Source organism: Leptomonas pyrrhocoris (genome assembly GCF_001293395.1).
Source record: "Leptomonas pyrrhocoris isolate H10 chromosome Unknown, whole genome shotgun sequence".
Lineage (NCBI taxonomy): Eukaryota > Euglenozoa > Kinetoplastea > Trypanosomatida > Trypanosomatidae > Leptomonas > Leptomonas pyrrhocoris.
In genome coordinates, this window is record NW_015438360.1 from 156,104 (window position 1) to 183,263 (window position 27,160).

At 57.0% G+C, this 27,160-nt stretch overlaps 6 protein-coding genes across 10 annotated transcripts; all 6 read left to right on the forward strand.

Moving 5' to 3' along the window:
- Nucleotides 1-285: 285 nt before the first annotated feature.
- On the forward strand, nt 286-5,366 carry ABB37_02503 (hypothetical protein; the record flags this gene model as incomplete). Of its 2 annotated transcripts, none has more annotated exons than XM_015799513.1 (1): nt 286-5,366. In XM_015799513.1, exon 1 carries the CDS (start codon nt 501-503, stop codon nt 5,364-5,366), a length of 4,866 nt encoding a protein of 1,621 aa, XP_015661115.1. In that variant the 5' UTR covers nt 286-500. The 2 variants fall into 2 exon arrangements, with proteins under 2 accessions (XP_015661115.1, XP_015661116.1); XM_015799514.1 differs by having other exon boundaries at nt 336-5,366.
- Nucleotides 5,367-5,922: 556 nt separating this feature from the next.
- ABB37_02504 (hypothetical protein) lies at nt 5,923-7,804 on the forward strand (the record flags this gene model as incomplete). Of its 2 annotated transcripts, none has more annotated exons than XM_015799515.1 (1): nt 5,923-7,804. In XM_015799515.1, the coding sequence occupies exon 1, from the start codon at nt 6,026-6,028 to the stop codon at nt 7,802-7,804; it is 1,779 nt and encodes a 592-aa protein (XP_015661117.1). In that variant the 5' UTR covers nt 5,923-6,025. The 2 variants fall into 2 exon arrangements, with proteins under 2 accessions (XP_015661117.1, XP_015661118.1); XM_015799516.1 differs by having other exon boundaries at nt 5,926-7,804.
- A 748-nt stretch (nt 7,805-8,552) lies between these two features.
- On the forward strand, nt 8,553-11,667 carry ABB37_02505 (hypothetical protein; the record flags this gene model as incomplete). The annotated part of the gene is made up of 1 exon (XM_015799517.1): nt 8,553-11,667. The coding sequence occupies exon 1, from the start codon at nt 9,043-9,045 to the stop codon at nt 11,665-11,667; it is 2,625 nt and encodes an 874-aa protein (XP_015661119.1). The 5' UTR covers nt 8,553-9,042.
- Nucleotides 11,668-14,257: 2,590 nt separating this feature from the next.
- Nucleotides 14,258-15,653, forward strand: ABB37_02506 (putative methionine aminopeptidase; the record flags this gene model as incomplete). Its single annotated transcript, XM_015799518.1, has 1 exon — nt 14,258-15,653. The coding sequence occupies exon 1, from the start codon at nt 14,448-14,450 to the stop codon at nt 15,651-15,653; it is 1,206 nt and encodes a 401-aa protein (XP_015661120.1). The 5' UTR covers nt 14,258-14,447.
- A 600-nt stretch (nt 15,654-16,253) lies between these two features.
- Nucleotides 16,254-20,536, forward strand: ABB37_02507 (hypothetical protein; the record flags this gene model as incomplete). 2 transcript variants are annotated; one of them, XM_015799519.1, is made up of 1 exon in its annotated part: nt 16,254-20,536. In XM_015799519.1, exon 1 carries the CDS (start codon nt 16,553-16,555, stop codon nt 20,534-20,536), a length of 3,984 nt encoding a protein of 1,327 aa, XP_015661121.1. In that variant the 5' UTR covers nt 16,254-16,552. The 2 variants fall into 2 exon arrangements, with proteins under 2 accessions (XP_015661121.1, XP_015661122.1); XM_015799520.1 differs by having other exon boundaries at nt 16,255-20,536.
- A 651-nt stretch (nt 20,537-21,187) lies between these two features.
- ABB37_02508 (hypothetical protein) lies at nt 21,188-23,109 on the forward strand (the record flags this gene model as incomplete). 2 transcript variants are annotated; one of them, XM_015799521.1, is made up of 1 exon in its annotated part: nt 21,188-23,109. In XM_015799521.1, the coding sequence occupies exon 1, from the start codon at nt 21,520-21,522 to the stop codon at nt 23,107-23,109; it is 1,590 nt and encodes a 529-aa protein (XP_015661123.1). In that variant the 5' UTR covers nt 21,188-21,519. The 2 variants fall into 2 exon arrangements, with proteins under 2 accessions (XP_015661123.1, XP_015661124.1); XM_015799522.1 differs by having other exon boundaries at nt 21,201-23,109.
- Nucleotides 23,110-27,160: the final 4,051 nt, after the last annotated feature.

The following is a 27,160-nucleotide window of genomic DNA, read 5'->3' on the forward strand; positions in this document are numbered from 1 at the left end:
TAGGGTTCCTCTTTCCCTCGGTTGCGAGGTATGAAAGTACGCACTGTCAGAAAGGGTAAAAGGAGAAAAATGGAAACGGCGACCGGGCACAACGTTGTCTCTGCGGCCCCCATGGGACGGATCTCAGAAGAGCCTTGCTATCCGACAGTAACATAAGGCAAGTGAAAGCCTGCAAAGAAAGGTAGTAGCCGCCGTGAAGTTCCAAAATGACGCTCATGTTCGCCGATTCAGCTTCTTCTGCTTTTCTCCCGTTTCACCGTACATGCGTATCTGTCTAACAAGTGGAGCTTTTCTTTTCCTTCTGTCTTCGTTGGTGCATCCACTTCGATCCGTCGAGGGAGGGCGAGTAGACACAACAGCGCCAAGGTATTTTTTGTTGTTGCCCGAAATCAATTAGCGTGTCGTACTGCTCCTACCGACATACAACAGCTTACACGCGTTCCCGATGCGTCTCTGCGAAAGGCTGGTGAGCTCGTGCTCTCGCTTGAACCCTTTGGACGATGTCACGGACAGCCGATGTGGAGGCACTTCTTCTTGGTTTGTTAGACTGCGAGGGCAATCGTTCGTCGCTGTCTCAGTCAACGCAACAACGCGATATCCCGCTCTTGAATGACGTGTGCGTCAGTTTGGACAGAAACCCGGCGGTAACACCGCACTGCTCGCAGCGCTCTACGGCTGGCTGTTTGGAAAACTCAGGAGCGACCGCAGATCTCTCCGCAGGTATTGTACCGCCGACCCGCGAGCCTTCAGAGAGCAGCTTCAACTCCTCCGCAAGCAACGACGACTCGCTGGTGGAGGCAGCTACCCCCTCCAAGCGGCAACGACCTCGAGGCCCCTCCGTGGGTGGTCGAGTGTCAGCGGAAAACTCGTCCTCTCGCACCTCCCATGAGGCAGGAAAGACGGAGGCTCCAGGGAGAAGGCCGGGTGGACCGGGGCGGCTGTCTTCCCCGTCCTCCTCCTCCATCTCGTCCTCACCGCAGCGGGTGCTCTCCCTCGGCCATCCAGTAGTCGAGTTTCTCGCCAGTGTGCAGATGCAAGGCTACGCGTCACACATCATTGAAGATATCGGCCTGCGCACGATGCCGGCCCTGCTCGGCTACGCGCGCTCGGAGACAGACGTGGCCGGGCTGCTGGGGCCCTACGCTACACTGCAGCAGCAGAGCGAACTGTGGAAGGGGCTGCGTCGGTGGGAGAAGGAGGAGTTGCGACGCGTGAAGGCGGCAGCGGACGAGCGGCGTCGACGGCAACTCGCCGAAGCACGCGCGCAGCGGAAGGCGCACAAGCAGACGAAGAAGGCAGAGCCGCCGAAGGCGACGAGCCGTGCGAAAGCGCAACGCGTCAACGGCGGCGGTCCAGAACCTTTCACGCCCTCGACAGTGCTAGGAAACAGTCACTTTTTTAGTCTCCCAAATGTTTGCGAGCGCACCCCAGAAGAAGTCGGAGTGTGGTCGTCACCCGATTTTTCGATGTGGCAGCCGCACGCGGCTTTCAGTGAAGCAGACAACAGGATGCGGGAGCAGGATCATCTGTCGAATGCTTCCGCATCGACTCAGCGACAACCGCCATCAGGGCCTTTGTGCGGCGACTCTGCTTCATCTTGCGCGTCGCTCACCACGAGCGCGACGCAGCGCATGCGCGACCTCTCTTACCGTTGCACCCACTCCTACCAGGTTCGGCGGCGCCGCCTTCGTGGTTGCTGCCGGTGTTGCGGCAGTGGCGCGTGCAGCGGTCAACAAGACCGACAGTCGAGTGGGGACAGGAGAGAAACGGTGACGCCGGCTGAACCGTACGATGTGGATGCAGAGGAGGATGGCGAGAGGCAGTGCGAAAGCAGTGGAGAGGACGCGCGCCACAAAACGGTGGAGAGGCACGATTCCTTACCAACTGCCTCCTCATCGCTGAAGACGAACAACGAGGACGACGGACAGAGCGAGGTGCCGCCAGAGACCCGCTCGCCCTCCCGTCAGTCCAGCGAATCGCATCTTTCTTCACTGTTGTGCTCTCTGCGCGAGTGGTACAGCGACGTGCGCGGAGAACGCCGTCTTCACGGGGGCATCGAAGAGAGCGGTGTGCGGTTGCCTGACAGCGAGCAGGGGAAGCTGACAACAACGGTAAGAGAGACAGACAATGCATTGAACTCAGCACGGACACACCAAGCGACCGCGTCCACTCGCACTTTAGCCGACGCGGCCGATGCTGCGTGCTCCGTCCACAACGAGCTCGCTGCGTCACGCTATGTTTCTCTTGGGGCGCTCTCTGCGCATGCAGAGCTGGAGCAAGTGCCTACGCCGCCGCCATCACGACTACCTCTTCCCCTCGACACTTCGACGGAAGGCCACGGGAAACATTCTTCAACGGTGGAGGTCGAAACAACAAAGGAGCTGCCTGCTTCGGTAACCGTCGGGTACGATGACGCAGTCCATGGCGCCGACTCCGTCGGTTATAGTGCAGTCAGAGACTCCCGGCCTACTTCATCGCCTCGAGATGAGACGGCGGGGGCACGTGAGCGACTGGAGCGCAGCTTGCGTGAGGCCATACAAACGTACAACAGTGAGATTGCTGCAGCTCTTCGCGGTGTGGTTGTGAACCAAACAGGTGATTCGTCGGAGGAGGAAGAGGAGAAAAAAGACGGGCCGTTGACGTCCGTGTGCGCGGTTTTATATCCTCTAAGTGGACAAATGCAGCTGACTCTGCCGCCGTTCATCTTCGCGGAAAGCGGAGAAGGGGAGTCGAATCCAGTCCCGTTGGTGTACTGGGCTCAAGCTCCCCTCTCTGAACACCGCATAGCTGCCCCACACCGACTTCCTCGCTCTCCTCAGCCAACGACAGACGACGCAGACGACGCGTGCATCGCATCACGGCAGCCGGAAACTGACGGTACCACGCGTACCGAGACGCAGCTGTCGCCTGCTGCAGCTTCCACAGATCCGCCTTCGTGGTTTCCTTTTACCTTGAGTGCGCCACCGGGGTCCGCCACTTCTCCGTTCCCACCGCCGTCTAGCGGGCGGACTACCACTGCCGACGTTGTTCTCTCTGCAGTGTCCGGCGAGGACGTCTCGGCGCGCGCCACCGCACGCCCCCCCGCCGCTCCTAGTGACGCCTTTGGCTCGCAGAACGAGAATAAAACGACTCGCAACGATGCCGAGTCCATCGACCTGGCTGAGAACGAATTGATCTGTGCAACAACAACGTACGGGCCGCAGCAACCAACACAACTACAACCAAAGGAGAAAACGCCTGTAAGTCGCTGCGAGAGCGTCGCGGTGCTGACGGCGGGTATGCAAGGAGCACGGCACCGTCTCATTGGCTTTGAGGAGTTGCATTTGCACCAAGCGCCTCCCAATTCCTCTCAAGACTACAGTCGACTGTCTGCACACAGCAGCGACACCGATGAGCTGCGACGCTGTGAGAACAGTGATATTCGACACGATGAGCGCCGTTGTGTTGAGGGGCCGTGCAACGGGGAGCGGGTGTGGGTTGAGGAGGAGGAAGAAGTTGAAGCGGGTGATGTCTCACGTCCGTCTGGACCGCGAGGAATTCGTGGCCCACAAGACACACGCGATGAGGAGACGAACAAAGCTGTATCGGGGAAGCAGCACCAAGACGGCGAGGACTGGTGGGACTCGTACGGCATCGACGCGCTGAACTACACGCAGAACTGCTTAGATGACGTACCCATCGCAACACAAAACAACGAAAAGCGCAACGGTGTGGATGCATGTCGCCGCGAGGCGTCACCCGCCGCTAAACCGGCCGTATGCTCTCCGAGGAGCCACGTAGCGTCCCCTCCCCCGATGGAAGTAGTGGAGTTGACGAGCAGCGATGAGGAGGAGGCAGGAGTGGAAGAGGTCGACGCTGCACCGGAGGCGTCACGCCAGCGCAGTCGATCGCCAGCCACAACGTGTGCGGGCGGTGATGTCGACCGCCGTCCGTCTGCATCCGACACCACACGGATTGTTCCACACGACGCGAACAACCGCAACCACGGCGCATTCACACCGTCTTTAGCGCTGCGCCACTCCGTAGATCCCCGCCTACAGCCGTCGGCCTGGCGTCGAATGTCGAACGAAGATCTGCAAGGGCTGTGTCAGGAGTTCGGCATAGCAGTGCAGCCCATGACACCCACACCGGCCGTAGAATCCGCGCCGTCTCCCTTGCTGCCTCGCCATCCCTCTCGCAGCCCATCGAAGCCACCGAGCATGCGGTCGTCAACACCGGAGTGGGTAACGTCTTCTGGCCTAACAGGTTTCACTCCCGCCGCCGCCGCCGCAGCACCAGCAAACGAAGGAGGGGCTTGTGTGTCACCACGCACGCGCAGAGAGCTTTTTAACCAGGACACTTCTGGCTGTACCGCTTCGCCGCCGCCAACGCAGCACGAAACACCTTCACCACGGAGTCACCGTAGCAGAGGTGAGGACCTCGTTAAACAGGCAGCAGAAAACAGCGAACATGCAGGGTGTCCGAATGGCCACGGTGAGAACGCACGGTGCTTGGACGGGCGGACGGTGCGGATGCAGCGGGAGGCGATGTTGGAGGCCTTGCAGCTGCTCGCGGTCCGACTGCGATTCCGCCACGACGTCGCACCCTTCTTTTTACACCGCGTCGAGCGCTTCAGCGGCCTGCCCTACAAGCGTGTGCGTGCAGCTGATCTCATGGACGAGGGCTCGGTGCTCACCCGCGACGATCTTCAGCACGCGCGGCAACGTTACAAGGCACAGGAGCAGGCGGAAGTGGAGCGGTGCGTGTTGTCGGCCTTGGTAGGGGAGGCAGCAGAGTCAACCGAGCAATACGCCCAGCAGCACCTCGCGTCAGCACCGCTGGGCCACGAAGAGGAAGACCAGGACGCTTCCACATCGCACCACAACATCACCTCTCCTGGTTCGCCGTTGCCCCCGACCTCTGCAGCTGCCTGCGGGTTGTCGCACTTTGAGCAGATTCTTCTGCGCGAGCCCGTCAGTGTGGAGGCGACGACTGCGGTGGTGCAGCGGTCATTTCCGCACGTTGCCCACACGCGTGTACAGCAGCTGCTGACGTTGAATGAGGTTATTGCAGAAGTGGTGGTCGTGACGGCGCCAAGACGCTCCCCGTCTCCCCCACCTCCCCCACCTCCCCGTACCAGCATACCCACTGCAAAGGAGAGCTCCGGCTTGGGCGAGTCAACGGCAACGACGAGCGTTGGCACGCCTGCACAGCCAGCGATGCTTTCTCCTCCGCGGGGCTTTGCGGACTCGCCCGAAGTGCCTACTCTATCTCAAGAGGCGCAGCGCCGCGCCAAGACCCGGCGTTACTTTGCGCAGCATGGGTACATGACGCGACGCGGGGCGTGGAGCCGGGGTGGTCGTCGCGGACGCGGTGGCCATGGATGAGCAAACGGCATTCTCTCTCACCACCACCGCCACCACCAAAAATAACCTGCGTGAAGAGGTAGACGGCCACCCTCCTTTGATTTTCCTCCTTTGCGCCGACACGTGGGATTCCGACGCAGCGGCACTGCTACACGACCCTCCTTCGCCCAACGTCACTTCAGTTTTTTTTTTCCACTCGAGTAGTTTTATCTCTTTTCTGTTGTTGTTTCTTAGAGCACCCACTTGATAGAGGAGCGTTTCACAGCTTCCCCCCTAAGAAGAAGAGAGAAAGAAATAACCAACAGCAGCGCTAATGCGCCGCTGCGGACTCTGTCGGTCATGCAGCTCCTCACCACACTAGTTGCGGATGTTCAAGCGACTGAACAGAGGCGCATCGACTTCTTGAAGGGTCCAAAATGGACCCCCAAAAAGGAAAGAAAGAACAAATGGCACGTTGCGCTTCCCTCTTTCTTTTTGCGGGGCATGAGTTGCAACGCGTACACCATTGCGTTGCGGAATAAACGTTATTTCTCCCTCTACCTCTTCTTCGTTGCCTTGTCATTCTCTCACATACCCAAGAAGAAACTTGCGTCGTAGCGAAGACTGGCCTCTAAACACTTGCCGACACAAACAGCAAGCAAAAACGAACGCGGACGGACAGCTTACTTGCAACATCAACGATGAGCACGCCATTTGCGGCCAGTGAGTGGGGCACGAGCCCGCCTTTTAGGCTGGGCACAACACCACGGTTGAGTGCGGCGACATCCGCGGTCAGCAAAGGCAGCAGCGGGGCGCACCGCGGCAGTCAAAACGGGGCTGCGGCGACGTGGAACGGCAGCACCGACGCCTTTGACGCGATTCCATACGCCGCGGATGCCTTAAAGAAATCGCAAAACGACAACAATGGCGCTCTTGTGGCATGCGCCGCCGGGACGGGGTATGATGGGGCGCTCGTCAAGCCAACTCCCATGACCACGATGGCGGTAGCGGTCACCTACCCCTCCGCAGAGCTCCGCCAGAGCACCTTCTCCGGCCTCTACGACGATGTGGATTTCCCAGTGCACACCCTTTTTACACCTCCGCGGCCACCGGGAGAACTGCTACCACGCGCGCGGCGGCCCAACCGGAACAAGGCACTGATCTACGCCACCGACATCTCCCGCGCCGGCGCCCGCGAGCACAACGCCCAGCGCGAGGTCAGCCGCGTCTGGCGTGGCGTCCTGTGCCGCCGGCGACTGCGGCTGGCCCGCGAGCTGGAAAACTCGCTGAATGGGAAGGCTCGCATGATCCAGTGCTGGTGGCGCAGTCTGCAGGCGAAGTGGCGGTTCCGACAGCTTTCCTCCATCCGCAGCGGGTGGGCGAAGGAGCGGATGGCGCGGTACGTGGGGGAGCGGGTGCTGAACACCACGAACGTCATTTACTGGCAGCACAGCAAGTACGAGGGGGCGGCGCTGCGCATCCAGCGTGTTCTGCGGTGGTACCTGCGGGAGAAGGAGCGCCGACGGTGTGCGGAGGCGAAGCTGCCGGAGTCGGCGTGGCCCTCCGCGCTCGTGAAGCCGACCGCGGAGCATCCCCGCCCGTACTTTCCCTGGCGTCGCACGCAATCCGCGTCGGCCAAAGCGGCGGCGGGTGCGTTGGTGGAGGCGGGATCGACCGACGCTGACGGCGCCGTCGCGGTTTGCACCGCGTCGCCCGCGCGTCGCACTCTCCTGCAATTCCGCGACACCCCGCTGGAGGTGCTGCCCCCGCCACAAGAAGAGGTGGAGCGGATCAACGCGAAGATGCGCGAGAGGCAGGCGCAGCGTGCGGCAGCCCTGCAGACGCCGGAGGCGATGTCTCGCAGGGCGTGGAAGACGGAAGGGATGCGGCAGGAAGACTTGGATTTCAACGCCGGCGTCGTGCAGCGGCTCTACCGCACGAAGCGGGTGCCGGAGACGGTGCACACGAAGGAGCTGACGGCGGCGTACTTCAACAAGACGGCTCGCGTGATTGCCCGCACGTTCCGCATGTACGTCCTCATCAAACGCATGCGGGCGCATCGCGAGGCCACGGCGGCGGCAGTGCAGGCGAAGATAGCGCAGCGGAGTGCCGCGAAGATTGAGGAGCTGAAGACGGAGGCGGTGTGGCAGAAGGACCTAATGGACGCTGCGGCGACATCGATTCAGCGTTGTTGGACGTGGTACCGCTACCGCCATGACAGGATCGTGCCAGCCGCGTACCGTTCCACAAACACGGTCCCCGCTCCCCCGTGTTACGGCCTTATAGAGGCGCACATGGGGCGTGAGCACGCGCTGCGGTGGTCAACGATGAACTTGCTAGAGAAGCGCGAATACGAGGAGCAGCGGCAGCACAGGTTTCTCCGTTACACACCGAAGACGGTGGAGCGGTACGAGCACGGGGGCTTTTTTGTTGTGCAAACGCCATCCGAGGCTCTCGTCGAAGATGAGGCGGAGTTGTGATGTGCCCGGCACGGCACGGCTTTCGAACGCGCCTGTGCGCGTTTTTTCTTCGGTTTCGGAGGTCTGCTTGTATTTCCCGTATCCGTTGTCTTTCTCGTCGTCCTTTGTTTCGCTGTTTTCTCATGTTGCATTCACGTATTGCGGTGGTGCAGTCCGCTTCTGTCTTTTTTTTTTGTCTTTCTTCCGGCTTTCGTCATCCTTATGTATGTTTCATACGCACCGGTGAAGTCCTCTCTTCTACTTCTCTCACATGTGCAGTTCACACTCCTCACGCACTTCATGTACACTTGTGGAACTGTTTCATTTTTCTTCTTCCGTTTTTTCTTTTTTCATCACCGGATGTGTTTTGATGTAACTCGAAGTCTTTCTCCATGTTTTATTATTCCAATGGAACTGAACGCCGTCCCGGAACAACCAAAGAAGAAGCTACTCGTATTATTATGATATACTAGGATTTCCCTCTTCACCGCGAGTTAGGACGACTATCACGGCTGTGAGGGAGGCGATGGCAAACAAAACCGCTGCAGTGCGTGTGCGTTGTTGTGCACGTTGTGCAGCAGCAAGCCGCCTCTTCTCGGCCGTGAAGAAGCTCTCCATTTGTTTGAGTAACTTCCAAGGTTGACGTTGCGCTTCCGCTGGATGTTGCCTTACGCTTCCCCCACCCCACCCCTCTCCCTCCCTCTCCCTCCCCCTCTTTCTCCTTACCCCCCCCCCCCCCGCCCACCAACATCGGAACCTTCTATTCGGCAGTGATGATACAACCCTCATCCCCACCCATTCCACAGAAGCATTTACTCAACGCCGGAGCACAGCGGTAGATCTCGTGTCCTCAATTTCCTTTTCCCTGTCTTGCAAAAAGAAAAGAAAAAGGAGAACACGCACGTATAAATTTATTATTACTCGTAACGCGCTCCTTTTGACTCTGATTGGTGTTTCTTTTTGGGCGTTTTACGTTGTTGCTCCCCGCTTGTCTCGCGCCGTCTTCTTCCCTCGCTGCGTCAGGGTACATGTCTCCAAACGGCCGCAAGAGCCTCACTTCTGTTTTTCTGAAGGTGCTAAGCTTCTGAATACACATATACGTTTGCTTTTTTGACCTTTTCGTCTGTGCTTCCTCTCTTTCCATCACGAGGCCTTTGCAGGCTTAACGGACGTATAAGGCGCCTCATAAATATTCTTCGCAGCAACGGCAGTAGAGCGCACTCTTTGCCCTCTGGTTCCCCCGGTCTCGTTTCTGGAACATGTCCGGCTTTTTGACGCCTGCCGCGTTGCAGCGTGGAGTCGGTGCTCCGCCGCCGTCGCGGCCGCGACTCTTCTCCCGCACGACGGCCGACCACAAGTCGCCGCCTCCGCCAGCCCGCTTAGCCCCCATCGGTCCCATCACGCCAGTGGCGAGCCCCGTCATCTCTCCTCAACCCGCGCCGCACCTGTGGGACGAAGGGAATCAACGGCCGACCTCTGCTACGCAGGATGAGCAGGCATCGTACGGACTGCAGGCGTGCCTCTCTGATCGTCACCTCATTGAGGACGAAAATGAGGAGCAATCGCAGCCACGACCTGCGTCCGTGCGGTCCACTTCTAGCGCGCTCTCTCCGCCATCCTCGCAGCTCTTCAGCTCTCCGCTTTTGCACGGCGGCTCCGGAAATGAAATGCGGGCTGTGCACACCTCCCACGGTGGCAATGGGGCCCACCCCGGCATGGTACTCTACTCCGCAGAGCCGCTGCCACACCAGAAGGTGATGCTGACGCCGCCCCGCAGCGGCAGTGGTCTTAGCGGCAGTGCCGCGCGAGAGGGCAGCGCCGAGTACACCTGTCCCGGCCGGGTGGAGGCGTTGCCCACGGCCAAGCGCGAACGCTTCATCAGTTCCGCCGACACGCAGCACAGCGTCGCCAGCAGCAGCACTCCGCCGCCACGGTGCAGGCGTGCCGTCAACGACAACATCCTCAACCACGGACTGCAGCCGGCGGCGACGGAGCCGTATGCAGCGGTGCCTGAGGACAGACTTGTTGCGAATGGTACGGCGTGGCCCTCGGGGCAGCGCGAGCGGCTGCGGCTCAGCGGGGGCACGAGTCGCAGCAGCAGCTACCGCGGCGCCGTGAGCGACAACTCGTCCTCGGATGTTGCCGCCCCTGTTGCCGGCACCTCGATCGCTGCGTCGGCGGCCGGTGTGGCGTCGGCAGGCGCGCAGTGTCTCGTGCTGGATGACACCGTGGACAGCGCGGCGATTGTCCCACCCGATCAGCTGCAGTGCCTGCTCGACCAGGCATCCGGCACGAGCGTCAACGGATACGTGGCGGAGGAGCCGCCCAGCCCGTATGGCCGCCGTCTCATCACGGCTGAGGTGCTGCGTGACTGGACGGGGTGGGAGGACCTCGAGCTGGTGCTCGCCACTCAACTCCGCGTGGACGCTGAGGCAATGATCGGCGTGGACCAGATCGGTCGGCAGCTGCCTCGGCTCTCTTCGCTGAAGCTGAACGGCTCGCGTATTCCGCGCATGCGTCAGCTCGGCACCGGCTTTCACGCACTGAGGTTCCTGTGGGTAAACAGCTGCCATTTGGCCGACGTGCGTGGTCTGGCTGCGTGCTGCCCCGCGCTGGTCGAACTGTATGCCTCCTTCAACTACATCACCGACATCACACCCCTGATGGAGCTCTCCTCGACGCTCAAGGTGCTCGACGTGGAGGGCAACCTGCTCGACGACGCCACCAGCCTCGGCTTTGTCTTGTCGACCCTGCAGAACGTCGACTCGCTGTCGCTGCTGGGGAACCCCCTCACCTGCGAGCATCAGGATCGCGTGCGCGAGGCCTACGCAACCACCAAGGCCGACGAGGCCACCCAGAAGAATGAGGACAGCGTAGACGCAACAGCGGCGGCGTCCACGTGCGTTGGTAAAGTGCGCTTCACCGACGTCCTGCGTGCCTGGGTGCAGGGCTTGATGCCCAACCTGCAAACACTGAATGATGAGCCGATGCAGCAGAGGGGTAAAGGTGCCACGTCGGCTGCGGCAGGGACCGTGCGGGCGCCGACTGGTGGCAACGTGCACGTCGACCCATTCGACGACCGCCTGGCCGAGGAACTTCAGCTGGTTGAATCGTACGTGCGCGAGACGGACCCCTTCGACCCCCTTCTCGAGGCAGTCGAGGAGGCCAACCAGCAGGTCTACACGCGCCCATCGACGTCGTGCAGCGGGGCCCGTCCGCGGCTCACGCCTACCACTTCGATGGGCTGCTCGCGGCCGTCCACTTCCGCCCGTTTCAGCAGCGCGGCTACCTCGCATCGCCTCGGCAGTGCGTCGGCGACGGATGCGTCGGTGCTGACGACGGGGGCCGTGCTGGCGGGTAACGCGACAGCGAGCCTGCGCCGCCGGCTCGCGACGCCCACCCCTGTCGCGCTGCCGTCTTCCTCGGAAGGTGTGTACAGCAACAGTCACGACGCGTCGTGCTCTCCCGTCGAGGCGGCCGTGAAGACGACCAGTGCCCGACTCGACGAGCAGGCGCAGCGCGGCGGCGAGGCGTCACACACGGAGACCCCCGAAGACGAGGACGCGCGTGTTGACGCGTTGCTCGCCGACGACAGCGAGGAGGATGAGTGGGAGCGCTACAAGTCTTCGCTGCTGCTGTCCTCTACTACCAACGCCAAAACTGCTGATGCTGCTGTTGCGGATGCCGGTGATGCCCCCTTGGCGAAGTACTCCTCGCTGCTCAGCTTCTCGTCTGCCGCTCGCATCAGTGATATCGAAGCCGCGAGGCAGACAACGCCAGCGGAGGGGGCGCTGCCTACGGAGGAGGACGGCTTTCACAAGGAGTTGAAGAGCGAATGGAGCCGGCTGCGGCTGCGCATGGCAAAGGCGGGACGCGCGCTTTAAGGTTTGGGGAGTCGACGGTGGCCGACATAAAAAGGAGGCTCCCACCACGTGAGCGAGCAGCCGCCTCTGCGCTCGTTTTGTTTCTTTCCCCTCCTTTTGTCTGCCTGTCTGTGTGTCGTTGTGGGTTGGAACGCTGTTCACCATTGCTGTATTTTTACATTTATGGAAGATATATTAATAAATAGGTTTATATTTGGTTTTCGCCGTTATCCTTTTCGTTTTCCGATTCCCGCCTGCCCCAATTTCGTAGAAGAGGCCGTCACACAGGTGAGAATGCGTGTGCACTGCCGTCGCACGAACGTGGTCACGGGGTCGGCGTTTCCTTGCTTGTTGCTGTTGCTTCTTGCGTCACGTTCGGAGCGCCTCTGTTCGTTTCGAAAAGCTGTTTCTTTCTTGCGTTGCGAGTGGGCGAGTGGGTGGGTGGGGTGGAACACCTCTGCCGTTGCAAAGAGGAGGGAAAACTCTTCCGTCTCTGCCCGACCCCCCCCCCCGGTGGAAAACCATCTACGATGTATGTACTTTTTGGCTCAATTTTTCTTCCTTTTTTCCCCGCTTGCTGGCCGCAGCAGCGAACGCGCTCGGTGAACGGCACGCACTTTCTGAGTTGAGCGTCCGACGCGTGCATTTAAGCTCTATCAGTCTTCCGCAGCTTCTATTTCTCCCTTTGCCTCGAAGGGCTTCGATGTTGCAGGTTTGCAAAGTCAGTGTGATTGGAATCGATGTACATAATAAAGCAGTCGACGCGGCTTGAATTGCTGTTAATGACTGTTTTTTCTTTCACCCCTTTCCCCCTCTCTTTGTCTTTCTCTCTCTTGTTCATGTGCGCGTGACCGGATGGGAACAAGGGTAAAACAAAAAATTGTAAGGAGTGTTAAACGAATATGAATGACTGTATCACCAGCAGAATGCTGCTCTCGTTCTCCAAAATACTATTTTCATTAAACTACCTTTTCTTCTTTCTTGTTGTTTTTACACGAGACCTTTTTGTTTGTTTGTTTTTTACTGACGTTGTTGAGGCAGCGACTCTGTTTCTTTTTTCTTTCCTTTTCATTCACTTTTTTCCATTAGATGATTCTTTTTTTTTCCTCTGTCTTTGATGGAACGCCTTCTTTTTCTTGTTATTGGCAGCCACTTGCTTATGTTCGCATTTAATGGTGCGCTCGAGTGCATGTGTTATTGTCTTGTTTCCTTGTTCTGACGCAGCGGCAGGTGATATGCTGATTTGCTGCTGCTGCTGCTTTTGTTTGCGCGCGCGCGTGTGTGTGTGTGTGTCACCGTTTGTTTGTTTGCGCCTTGTTTGAATTAGAACTCCTCTTTTATCTCTTTTATTTATTTTTCTGTTTTTTTTTCCAGAGTAGAGCTCCGTCGTCCCGATTTCCCTCTTCCTTGCATCTGTACGTTCTCCGTGACTGTGCCCTGTCCTTGCTTCTACTGCCTGACGCGACGGATGATCTTTGCTCACGTGCGCACGCATGCGCCCGACAAGGGTTCAAAAGCTGATGAGCTTCTGTGAGCGTGAAGGACGTCTTTTTCCCCCATCGTCTGTTCGCCTCTCTTTTTGCTCAACAGCTGTGATAACTCTGATGCCTGCTGTTAGTGCAGTTGGAAGCTATTACTTTCATTTATTTATTTTTCTTACCTGAACACATTTCAGGTGCCCCGCTGTACCACCCTGAACCATTCTCCCTCTTGATCTCTCTCTTTCTTTTAATGTGGGCACCTGGGCGCTCTTGAAGCCTCTGAAAGTCACCCGGTCTTTGTTCGCTGTTTTCGTCGTCTATTTCCTTGTCTGCGTCAGTGGATAGAAACACACTTCTTACCGGAGCGCTGTTGTCGCTCTCGCCACCATGGGCAGTGTGCGGGCGCGTGTGTGGAGGTGATCTAAATGGTGCTGGCTAACATTTTTTTTTCTTTCTTTCTTGAATTTGCTGGAATTCGTCCACTGTTTTTTCCCCCCTCCTCCTAGCCTACTATTTTGCGTTTGATCTTGATGCTGGCATATGCCCCACTGAAGAAAATAAGTATTACAAGTGATGTCTGCGTAGATACACCCCCTGCAGCACCCTTCCATCTTCTGTAAGCGCTGTGAACAGCAATGCTGAGAGTTTTAATAGCAAAAGAAGCAAACCACAACCGCAGCAATAAACCACATCGCCGCATGCTGCCGAGACTTGCGAGTGACCCAGGTTGGACATGAAAGTCGAGCACGCGCGCTCTTCAGTGCTTTTGATACTCACATGTGGCATATTGTCTTCCTCGGAGCGCTTACGCCACTGCTGTGTCTTCCAGTTTGATGCGGAGCCGCTTTTCGCTTTCTTTTTCCCGCCTGCTCGTTGAAAACAAAAGAAAAGGAAAAGGCAGAAGTCGTGGAGCGCGCTGAAAGATGAAACGTGCTCGACGACGCGCTTTGGGGAAAAAAAAAACACGTCTCGTCATGCTGAATGTTCCGGCACCTCTGCTTTCCGTTCTGCATTGTTCCTTCCTTCTCTGCTTTTCCTTTCCTTTGTGTCTTCCGTTTCTCCCGGTTATTCCGTGTCAACTACGAACGACTTTCATGGCCGGATGTGACCAAACACAACAACAACGCCCAAGCATTGTGGTGGTGCTTTTCACTTACCGCATTTCTTCCTTCGAAACCGCCGCGACCTTATCTAGGGAGTAAAGGAAAGAAAAATAAGTATTGTATTTAACTTCATCGCGTGTACAACAGCGCACTTTATACAACAACACCGACGTGATCAACTTGCAAAAAGAACAAAATACATATCGAGAAGCCCACGATGCCGTGCGAAGGTTGCGGTGCGGGTGAGGCAGCGCTGCAGTGTCCCACCTGCAAGAAGCTCGGACTGCCGCCTAGCTTCTTCTGCTCTCAGGACTGTTTCAAGAAGCACTGGAACGACCACAAGCAGAAGCACGCGGATTCCAAAAACCTTGTCGCGAACATCCCAACCATGACCGCGGCGGACGAGAAGCACTTTAACTTCGCCGGACCGTTGCGCCCGGGCAAGATTACGCCGCGTCGCGCGGTGCCAAAGGAGATTGCGCTGCCCGACTACGCCGAGCGCAACGACGGCGTGTCCGAGGTGGAGGAGAAGGAGCGTGGCAGCAACCGCGTCATCGCATACCCCCTGAAGCACCTCCACGACGACTACAACGACGAGGCCCTGCGTGCCACCTGTGATATTCTCAAGATCAAGCGGGTGAACGCGCTGTCGCGGGAGGTGCTGGATATCGCCTGTGCAGCCGTGAGGGTGGGCATTACCACGGACGAGATCGACCGCATCGTGCATGAGGCGACCGTCGAGCGTGGCATGTACCCCTCCCCACTCAATTACTACAACTTCCCCAAATCGGTCTGCACAAGCGTGAACGAGATCATTTGCCACGGCATCCCCGACAGCCGCCCACTCGAAGAGGGCGACATTGTGAACTTAGATGTCTCCTGCTACCTCGACGGCTTCCACGGCGACCTGAACGAGACGGTGTTTGTGGGCAGGCCGGATGAGGAGAGCGTGAAGGTGGTACATACGGCCTACGCGTGCATGATGGCGGGCATCAACGTCGTCAAGCCGGATGAGTTGTACCGCTACGTCGGTGACGCTATCGAGGCGCGGGCGGAGAAGTCGGGCTGCAGCGTGGTGCGCAGCTACACCGGCCATGGCATCGGTCGACTCTTCCACACCACCCCGAACATCTGCCACTACAAGGACAACAAGACGCCAGGGATGATGCGGCCTGGTCACGTCTTCACGATCGAGCCGATGATTAACCAGGGCGTCTGGCAGGACGTCACGTGGCCGGATAACTGGACGAGCACGACGAAGGATGGCAAACGCTCGGCCCAGTTTGAGCACACGCTTGTATGCACCCCGGAGGGCTACGAGCTTCTGACGGACTGGAAGGACGGGGTGCCGTTTTATCAGAAGCAGCTGCGGGAGTGGGGCATCCCGATCCCCGCGGAAGATCCAAGCGAAATTAAGGTTTGAGAGCGCGGCGAGGGGGGTGAGTGAGAGAGCGAGAGGGGGACAGCCGCACAGCGAAGGCAGCGTAGCGCGTGTTCTTCTTTGCTCTCACACTCACAGATGAGTGGAGCCAGTAAGCAAGCCACGACATTGTTGAGGAGGGGGTACGTGTGCGTGTACTTTACCTTTCAGGTTTTTGCGCTGCGAACGCAGGCGCACGCACACACAGGTTAACCAATTACTATTATTGCCTATTCAAGTAAACGCAACATAATTGTAAAATCTGTGGCACTCACCAACTTCATAATCGCCGCTAATGTGTCTGCGCCCGAAGGCTCTCTTTACGGTGCGTGCCGGTCAACCACAACAAGGAGGTAAATTCTCTAGTGTGTGTAGGTGCGATGCCACGCTTTGCGTTGCTCTACCAATGCGATGCAGCGACTCACAGTAGCAAAAAAGAAAGGAAGAAAGAACGCATTTCTAATGTGATGCGCCTTTCGTGCTGTTCTGGCTTCTCCGTTTTGTTTGCCGCCAAACGTCGCTGTTCCTCTTCCCACTGCGTCCGCGTTCATCCCGTCTCAACTTCTTCTTTTTCTTGGTCACATATATGTATATGTATATATCTAGTTTTTTACTTTTCGTTTTCCCGGCACTGCCTTTCGTTGCTGTGGCGAAGCCGCGACGCTGCGTCGAAACGTTTTTGCGCAACAGCCACAGCGACAGCGACACGCACACACACACACACACACACAGAGACCGGTGTGGTTTACCGCTTTCTCCGCCCCACACGATTCCATGTACATAACAGGCGATCGCACGCTCTATTATTCAATACTTGCACCTGACTGAGTCATCTAAAATACAAGCAAAAGAAAAAGAGTTTTCCTTCGCCACATTAAAAGCTTTCAAGCGGTCCAGCGAAGATGCAACGGGAGGTAATTAAGTGGCTGCAGTCACTCGAGCTCTCCGACGCGGTTCAAAACCCAAAGCGTGACTTGGCCACGGGCCACGCAGCCGCGGAAATCGTCAGTCGATACAGCGGCACCAAATACGTCAATCTTCAGTTGCTGCCCAATGGCGCCTCTGCTGCCACAAAGCGCGACATCTGGCTGCAGGTGTACAACGCCCTGCAAAAGCTAAACTGCCAATCCGTCACTCCGCAGCTGATTGATGCGGTGCTGCGCCGTGAGCCTAACGCGGCGCTCACCGTGCTGGAATGCCTCTACGAACACTTCACCTCACACACGCTGCCCATGCGAGGCTTAGATGCGGTGGGCACCTCCCGCAACGCGTACGTGCAGCCCACAAATGCGGCGTCTACCGCGAAGCTGCTCGCTGTGGCAAACACCGGCGTGTCGACCAGCGCGAAAGGCGAGCCGTCGACGCTGCACGATCCGCTGGATGCGGGGAACAGCCCACGTGATGCTGCTGCCGCTGCCCACCCAAATGATACGACTACGACGAACACAGCCGAACTCGCAGCCAGCGAAGCGGCCCCGCCGGCGGAGTATGCCGCCCATGTGCTGCAGCAACGTCTGGCCCTCATCGACAACGATGAGCTGGCGGGCGGGGCGAACGCCTTAGGGGCCGTCCCCCGCTACGCTCGACCCACCGCCAGCACCCTCGTCCACACCGCCAGCGGCACACGGAAGGACGTCGTGCTAGACCGGGCGAAGTACGTGGCGGATGAGACGCAGCAGCGAGTGCAGAACGCGCGCATCACGCAGCAGCACGCCGTGGTCCGGCGCCTGCAGGAGGAAGCGGCTGCAACAACGCCGCCGCCGCAGCAGCAGCAGGGTGACGGTGTCGCGTCATCTTCGTGGCCGATGTTGAACGGCACCAGCGGGAGAGCCAACGCGGTTGCCGATGACCGCCTCCCCCTCACCACGCTGTACAGGGGGCGATTCTATCGAGAACCGGAGACCAACACGACGAAAGCAGCATCAGCGGCAGCAGGAAAGAAGAGCAGGTCTGGCAAGAAGAAAGCGAACGGAAAGGGCGAGAGCGAGTCGGAGTCGCCCTTCACGGCAAACGACGACTCGGAGGAGCCGGATGGTGGCGGGGCACACGCCGCTGACGACGCGCTGCGGCCGACTTCGCAGGGGAGAAAGAGCCGACCTGGCAACCCCGGCAACAGCCGCGCTACCACAAGGCTGCGGGTCAAGGTGCACTCCCCCGCACTCAGGACGGCGCTCGCACTGCGGAGCGGCTCGGGACAGCTCCGAGAGCGGGCCGCGGCTGTTTCGCGCGAGCTGTTTGCGAAGCACCACTACATGCTCCGTCCGGCGCTGAGCGAGATTCTCGCCGACGTCCTCGGTGCCCACAAGCAGTTGGAGCACCTGCTGGACTGCTCCACCGATGACGGCAGCGGTGAGGTCCTGGAGAACGTGCTAGGGCATCTGCTGGCGCATCGGCAGGCGTTTCCTCTCTCTTGCATGAAGGCGTGCTGGGAGACCCTCAGCCAGCACGTGGACGGCATCGTCGCCGCGTTGCAGAACTCACCGGACGAGTACAGCTACCTCCTCGAGTCTTTTTCGTTCGCCTTTACGCGCGAGGCGGCACAGGTGCCGGTGTTAGAGCCCCCAGCCAGCACCACCACCATCACAACGGTTATTGACGGCTGCTGCGACGGTGGTGGTCGTGGGGATGCGGAGAGCGCACGTGAAAACGCCGCTTTGGTGAGCGAAGAGCAAGAGGAAGACAACGGCGCTCTAGACTCCGCTGCGTCATCCCCGCACAGCTCACTGGTTCGAAACGCCGCTACGGCGACGTGCAGAACTTCGGAAGCGGCGGTAGGAAATCCTTCAACGGGGGGTGAGCTCCCACAGCGATCAGCTGTGTGTGCTTCATCGCAGCAGCCGCTCCCCATATTCGTGAACGCGCGTCAGCAGCTGAACGTGGCCTCCGTTTTTCACCTTCTTTCATGCGTCGCCCGTCAGCTGGATGTGCCGCGGGCAAGTTACGTGTTGAGGCGTTACGTGCTGCGTGCTGCGAAGCCTTTCTTGCTGCGCCACGGCACAGCGGCGGTTCGCGAGGCGTTGGCGCGTTTGGTGAGCGCCACCTTCGTGCCCACCGCCCCTTCACCGGAGGAGACCAGCACCAGCAACAATGGCAGCAGCAGCCGCGTTACCGTCACCAGCGCTGGCGCGGTGGATGGCGAAGCTGGGTTGGTTGACTTTCTCACGTCGGAGCTTGCCGTGTGCATGCAGGTGCTGCCGTACGTTTCGCAGGTCTTTCGTCCTTCCTCCCTCTCCGCGTCACAGGACACGCCTGGAGACAACAGCGAGACGGAAGCGACGGCGGACAAGCCCCCAGCCTCTAGTAACAGCAGCAGCAGCAGCAGCAGCGCCGCGCGGCAGCGACAACGGACGTACTGGCACATCTTCCAAAGTTCCATTGCAGAGTTTCCCTCGTCCGCGTCACACGACGAGATCTTGCGTGTACCGCCTCCCGCAAACGGTCCACTTGCCCGGTGCGTCCACGCAGCGGCCGTGGCGTGTCTGGACATCGCCAACGCGGTGGACGTACGCGCTGTTGGCGTACGACTCGTAGTGGAGTGCTGCGAGCGGTGGTGGGGACACGCAAAAGACGAAGCAGAGTCCAGCGGGCTGCCACGGCCGACGCTGCGCAAGCTGATCTCCCATGTTCTTGTTTCTCTAGACGCAGAGAAGGATGAGGCGGCGGCGGCGATGAAGGCGGCGTGGTGGAACACACAGGCGGCGGAGACGTGGGAGCTGCGGCTGATGGTGCTGCGGCTGTGCACCACCCTTCTGAGACTTTCATGCCGCGGCGCCGACAACGGCGACTCGACGGAGGCAAACACACTCGCCGATGACATCGAGAACGTGTGCCGGGTCGCAGATGTCGCGGCGGCTGTCTGTCTCGCCACTTTTGCCGCCACCGCATCCACAGCCACAAGTCGGAGTGCTCCTCTCTGGCAGCTCCAGCTGGCGTTGGCGTCCGTGGGAGCCGTGGTGGATCCTATTCGTGCGCCGTCTCTGACGGCCGAGTGGCGGCAACTTCTGTTGACCACTGAGCCTTCACTGACCACCTCTTCCATCTTGAAAAGTGTGGTGCTCCCGAATGAGGGCGTTGCCGTGGATCTTCTGCTGGCTCCACTGCAGCTGTTCGGCGGGGTGCGGGCCTTTCTGCCACTGAAATCGCAACTACGGCTGTCGTCCGTGGTGGCTGGAGCACCGTCCTCGCAGCGCACGGAGAGCCTGCTCTCCACGAGCCGCCCTTCCAAAAACGGCGCTGACTCCAGAGGAGCGAACGGTGCGAGCCGGCGCGGCAGTACACGCACGCAGCGCAGCACCGCGCAAACCGTGCTGGGGGAGACCGCTGCCTCTTTCGATTCTGTAGCAGATCACAGCTCGGTGTTTCAGCTCGTCTGCGGCAGCGTCCAGCCGATGTACGCGGTGGTGCCCCTGTATCAGACCTGGAGCACACACGGCGTGGTGGATGCGATGCTGTCCCCACCCTCGTCAAGCCGTGCCACCACAACACCCGCAAACGAAGACGAGTGTTACACCTCCCGCGCTTCGCCGATGCAGCTGCAAGTTACCTTGGCTGCGTTGGCCTCTTCTCCTCTGCATTCGAGGACCGAGGAAGGTGCGTACTGGAGCTCCGTCATGTGCCGCTACTGGCCGTTGATACAGGCAACGAAGCCGTCGAATGAAGCTCTCGAGGCCGTCGGTGCGCATCCACCGGCGTTTCTCCAGCCACAGCAAATTGAAGACGCGCCGGTGGAGGTCATGGCGATCTTATTGGTGGCTCTGTTCTTGCGGTGCGCAGACGAGACCACCGTGGCGTCGGCCGTGGCGGCAGCTGAAGAGGACTGGCGAGCCCTCTACGGTTCTGCGATGCGGTGGGCGGAGGCGGTGGTCGACCAGGGCGAGACCATTTGACGCGCATGGTTGGAAACAATCTTTTCTTATTACTCTTCTGTGCCGTTCTAAGAAGCTAGGAAGTGCGTGTTGATTATTACTATTTTTTGTTTGGGGTTTTCGAACCCTCTCATGTACACAGTTTTCTTCAATAGACGTAAAAGCTGAGCGTTGACGGCAGCCAGCTTTTGTTTTCTTTTCTTCTGCGTCTCTCCGGCTCGGCAGTGAGAGAAACTGAAGAGGTGCTGCTGGCGAGCGAGCACAAATGTACAGGGCAACACAATAAAACATTCTCTACAACGAGAGCAAATCAACCTCGAAGACCGAAAAGGAAAAGGGAAAAAGCACTATATATATATGTGTATCGAAAGGGCAATGGGGAGATGACACCGACGAAGACGTCCATGATTGTGGCACTCGTTACGCCACAACTGCGAATATCTGCGTTTGGGTTGCTGAGTGACGAGCAGTTGTCAGACGAGTCCTCTCCCCCTCAAAAAAAGGGAAAAAGCATCCCTGTCGTCTCGAGCTCGCCCATATCCAAGTTACGCATGCGTGTTGGCCGAGTTCACTGCACGTCAGTCCCTGATTGCCTTCCTTCTGTTTTCCTCCCATTTCTCTCCGCCTTTCTGTCTTTGCCACCTCCCGTCCCCGCGTCACAATTCTCCCCGCAGGGAGTCAACGTAGAAATAACAGTTGAAAACAAACACAAAAAACAGCATCGCTTTTTCTTCTTTCCTCTGCCTCCACTCTGTGCGGCATTCCGTTCCTCTTTCTTTGTTTTTGTTTGCTTGCTTCTCCACCTTTTCGCTTTCCCCGTCAAGTTCTTGTGATTTCTTTTCTTTCTCTCCTCCCCCCGCTTTCTGTTACCAGAAGAGATCATCGTGACACGCAGTGCTCAGCGAATTTGGCTGCTCTTTCCCTTTTGGACATACACCACCAAACGCGCACACACATACACGCTCATACCAATCAATTGGGAAAAAGCGCTAAAAACGTTCACAATGGGCAAGGCTGTCCTTCTTGTGGGGGCTCTGCTCTCTTTTGTATTGTGCATGACGGCGGTGACAGTCACCGCGCAGCGCTCGCTGGAATGCCAGATGGTCTGGACCGGGCCGTCCGCCAGCAACGACCTCGTTGATTGTCTCGGAAACAACAAACGTATCGGTGCAGAGTGGCGCTACTACCTCTACCCTGGCTTCGCCGCCCTCATCTTCATCTTCACGCTCTTTGGTCTGCCCATCGTCTTCTGCTGTCGCTGCTGCAGCTGCTGCCAGCGTTGCGTGCGACCAAAAGGGATCACCGACCGTGGCGTGGCGCAATGCTGGCTGTGGATGTGGATTGTCATCGCCGTCCTCGTCGCCTGTGCTGTGTGCGTTTTGCTTGTGTACGGCGTCATACTGCTCACGCAGTCGGCGGACAAGATTCTGCACGACGCGCGGCACGTCACGGTGGCCTACTTCGTCGACACGCGTTCGAACATCACAACTTTGCTGACAGACTACTCGAAGAATCCGCCGGTGTTGCCTGACGTGGACCTGAGCGCCTTTGACGTGGTGACCGACAAAATCGGCAGCAACATCGATACAATTCGCTCCGACTACTTCAAGTACTTTCGCCTTGCTGAGATCGTCGTGTGCTGCGTCGGCGGTGTCGGTGTGGCGCTGATGCTGTGCATGCTCATCTTCGCCTGCTGCCGCTGCACCGGCTGCTGCCCGGTGGCGTGGAGTGCCCTCTACTTCATCTTCGCCATCATCTTCGCTCTCTTAAGCGTCGTGTTCACTGTGAGCATCTACGCCATGTACGCCGGCTGCGGCGAGGTGACGCTGCAGTACAAACGTGAGCCTGGCGTCTTCCAGTGGTACCTGGTGCCGTGGTGCGACGACGAGTTCGACTTCAGGGGGCTGCGCACGCAGGTGTCGGATCTCGAGACAACAGCCGCCAAATCCGCCTGCGAGGAGCTACTGAAGTACTGCGACACCACCGACGTGTACCCCGGCACCGACAAGAATCACGTCTTCATGTGCGGCAAGGGCCTCACCAACGCCGAGACGTGCAAGACGCTGGACGACGTGGTGGAGGTGATTCAAGCCACGTACGCCAAGACCATTCTCACCAACACGCTGTGCAAGAACCAGACGGGCATGAAGTACCTCGAGAAGTGCACCGTCGCCGAGTGCGCGGAGCGCTGCGTCGACTACACGCATCCCGACATCGCCGCAAAGAAGTACGCGAACGACATCATCGTTGCTGCCGGCTACGCTGCCAACGTCAGCACGGCACTCTCCTACGTGCATCCGCTGCTCGAGTGCAACTTCATCATCGACAAGGTCGCCAACACTATCGAGATGCCTAAGTTCGGCAGCAGCTTCACGACGGACAAGGACGACGTGCATTACTGTTCCGCGGTGCGCTCTGCGTCTGTCATGCTCGGCACCGGCTTCTTCGTCGGCGCGCTCATGTTCATCCTGGGCATCTACATCATGCACCGTGGCAGCTGGGTGTGGGGAGAGATGCACGAGGCTGAGGAGGAGGGTGCGGGAGAGAACGCCGTGTCGGATGATGTGAGGAAGCATCACTCGTCGTCGAGCTAAGCAATGGTTCAGGTACGAGGAGCTCAGTAAGAGGGAAGGGGAGAACGAAGGAAAGAGGCGCCGATGTTTGCGTGACGGGCGCACGCCACTGCTCCCTTTCTCTCTCTCTCTCGGAGCCGTAGAAAAACGCTTTACGGCTGAGTGAATCCGCTGTGCTCTTCTCTCATTCTTTGTTTCTTTCCTCGTCTTCGCAGCGCAGTCGCTCTTTCGAGGGAAACGCGCGAAGACGGCAAATTAAATTTCCACGATGAGCTGTTCGGCTTCTCTTGTCTCTCGTCTGCACGTATACACGCTCGCCGCGTAGCCAAGATAAACTCTTTTCCCTCCGCTCTCTCGGAGGCTAAACGGCCAAACAAAGAAAAATACTAACGTAGGTTTTTCATGCCTTTTGTGTTGTGTTTCATTCATTTAAAAAGAAAAAACTTGCTATAAGTAGCACACATCAACGGCAAACGAGTAGTGAATTCACAAAGACGGATGAGAGAGTCATATGCTTTAGAGGAAGAGACGGCATTCGTGGTATTCACCCGTTTCCTTCGGGGTTCCTGCTCTTCTCCTTTTCTTCTTTTTTTTTCCATTAACCAATTGTTCTTTTGTTCTGTCTTCGTTGTGGTCGTTTTTTCTTCAATTGTGGTGGCGTCGTGCGTCTGGTGAGTGAAGATGTGGTGATGCCAAAGGGAGAGAAAGCAATGACGAGAAGGTTGAGCGTTGCGTCCGTCTCCCCGCCCATCCCCCCCCCCCTTTCCCCTTCTCCTTTTTCTTTTCTTTGTTTGGTACATGTGCTTTCTCCGACGCTTCCCACGTGCACCGATCTTGGTTATTCGAGTTGTCGTTGCCTCGTGGTGTTTCTTTTTTTTGCGTTGTTGTTGTTGCTAGACTGCGAGTTACTCCCCCCTTCATCGGTAGTCCAAGAGGAACGGAAAGGAGGGAAACGAGGAGGTAAGGGTTGGGCGACCAGTACGCAATGAAAAGAGGCGGAGAGAGAAACTGCCCTTTCTTTACGGGATGCGTGGGATGCGGGGGGCATCAGAGCCATGGCAGTTGTAAAGCCCCGCATGCGTGATACAAACCATACATATATATATTGCGCTGCGCACACCTTTTTGTTCTCGACAGCGACCCTCTCTTGAACGAAACGAAATGACCAAGTCTTTTAAACACTAATGGAAAACTAGGTTTGACGCTCATATTAGGTACTGCCGCTCTCCATTTCCCTCCTTTTCAGTGTCGTCTAGTTATGTAAGACAAGATGTATATGTTGTTGCCGTTTTTTTGTATTTTGTGATGTGTGACCGATGGTGCTGGTTTGTGCGAAGTTTTTTTTCCCTTCTTCCTCCTTCTGGTTATCTCGTGTCCGCGACGTAAATAATAACTGCCACCCCCACTTGATTCCTGTTCCCCTTCTTCTTGGTTGATGGTTTCATTCACGTTTGTCCCCCTGTTTTCATTATCCCCTGCTTGCTTGTTATCTTGTCGGCGGCTAAACACCGTCATGAAGTGAAAGCCGGAAACGAGACTCTTCCTTTTTTTTCCCTCTGGTTGCTTGACCTCTGCGACAAGGACACAGCGAGATGACGTGCCCTCCCATATGTACCTCCTTGCACCGCAGCTGCGTAGATGGGTATCTTTTAGTTTTCACATCGTTTCCTTTCCTTTCCGACGGCGTGAAGAGGGGAGTTTAAACGGTTGTATGTGTGTGGTGATGGTGGCGGTGCACACTCCTTTATTTTTTTTTTTTGAATTCTACTCTCTTCGTGGGAAAAAGAGATGGGGCTTTCTCCCCTTTAAGGGGGGTATTCTCACGCATACATTAATGGGTACGTTTTACTCCTTGTTCTTTGCTTCCTTCGACAATGATGTTTATATATTTTTTTCTCCTCCCCCTGTCTTGGGTTCTAAGGTTCGCATAGCGCCAACAGAGGTCGGATTGACGGCGACAACAGTGAATATAGCGGAAACAGCGTGTGGGTGTAAGTGTCTGCGTAGTTTCTTAACATCTATTGACGGCTACGGTGGCGCAAAGACAAAAAACTTCTTTTTTTTTTGATATCTCACCCCCTTCTTTCTTAAGCGCAGCATTGTTTTCTGACGGACCTGCAAAAGAAAAGAAAATAATGGTTTCTTTCTGCCGCTCAGGCACCATTACTATGATTCTGTTTTGTTACTTGGCAAAACAAGTGCAGTGTTGCCACCTGGGTGCTGTGAGCTTCCTTCGCCTCGCTCTATATATTTTGTTATTTTATATATTTATGTGATAGCTTTCCTTTTGACAGTGTCATTTTTCCTTCTTTTTCCCGATACGTATGTTGTGGTAAGAGAGGCACGTAGTGCTGCACATTACTCGATCACCCACCTTCTCTTCTCGGCTCTGCGATTCGACTCGTTTCGACGAGGTGACGCACTGTGGAAGGTTACCTCTGTTTCACAGAACTAGTTGAGCCACTTCGGCTACTAATCATCGTTACTAAAATCGGTCCAAAAAAGTGGCGAGGAAAGAAAAACGCGAGTGAAGAATTTGTAGCTGGAGCGGCTTTTTTTTCTTTGTCTGACACACAGTCCAACAAGCTGGAGAAAGGAGGATGCATGGAGCAGTAGATGAGCCTTCTTTCTTTCTTTTGTTCTGTCAGCATTTCCTCAGCGAACGTCCTGCATCTTCTCTCCTTTTTCTGTTTGCTGTCACCGGCATGTTGCGGCAAATGCAGCGGGAAGGGACGCGCATACCGTCAAAGCGGCGCATCAGAATTTCGAGTAGTGCTATCGCTCTACTGTAAGAGGGAGAAGCCAAATGAGCACAGAAGGAGCAGATTGCCTGCCGGACAAAAATGAAAAGATGCTTAACCGCCTCTCGTGACAGTGCTTCGTTTTTGCGCTTTTGAAAAAGGAGGGTGAGGGGCCGACGCGGTGTTTTGAGCAGTACCTATGCGTATGTGAGAGAGTGTGCGTGTGTGTTAATGTGCTTCTTGACTGTGTGCATCGCAGTACTGTTCTATATTTGTGCCGTGTCTTCTCGTTTGACTTTGAACACTATCTTACTTTTCTTTTGATGACCACTCAAAGAAGAAAAAAAAAAGGTGAAGAAAGCAGAGCAGTCGTTGTTTATGTCATCTCCTTGTTTCTCTCTGTTCTAACAGAGCGGCAAGGCGAACAGCAGAAAATTGTGACATCAGAGCAACGTGCAGCTTGTCATCACTTCTGTCCCCGCGCACTGCAAAAAAAAAAGTTGAAAAGAGAGAATCGAAACGATGATAACAGCGACGGAACCGTTGCTTTTTCTAATTTTTTAGTTTTTCTTTTGCTTTACTTTCAATTTCTGCGCTGATGTTTCGGCAGCAAATAAATCTGTGTTATACAGAAACCAGGTTAAGCACCCAAGTTGAAGAAGTTTATGTGATGCGAGGGAGGCCGGCGCCTGTACGCGTTACGGCAGGAAGGAGTGGAGGTGCGCGGTGGGGTGGAAAGAGCATATCTGCCTTCATTGAAATCCACAGCAGGGTCTACGCCGTTCTCCCTATGCGCTTCGTCGTATACACTTCTACTCTCCGCTTTCTTTTCCCGTGCCGCTGGCGAGCCTCAAGTGTCTCTGCCGATGATGGAGTGCGTGTGGGAGGGGAGTAGGGGATTCACTTTGGCAGAGGGCGTTGTCTTGCGGCTGAGCGAGAAAGCCTTGGTTGCGGCATCCACACGAGCAACCTGCGCCACCTCTACAACAGGGAGTGGTGCATGGAATGGAGAACAATGGTCCGCTGCTCTTTCATCCTGGCAGCTAACAAAAAAACTTCTCTCCTTGTTTTTTCCCCGCCTCTCTTTCACGTCTTCCTTCGCCTCCTTTAAGCAAAACACACACTCACACGCTCACATACAACAACCATATATGTAAGGGTGGCCCCTTCGGCTTTTGTTTGTTTGTTTCTTCCGCCACTGCTTTACCTGGAGCAACGCGTGAAGGGGCGAAAAGAGGGCTAAATCGTATTCATCTGCTGCGTACGTGTTTCTTTTTTGCCTTTGAGTCCGAGTTCGCGTCGAGGAGAGTACTGCAGCCGCATCAACGATA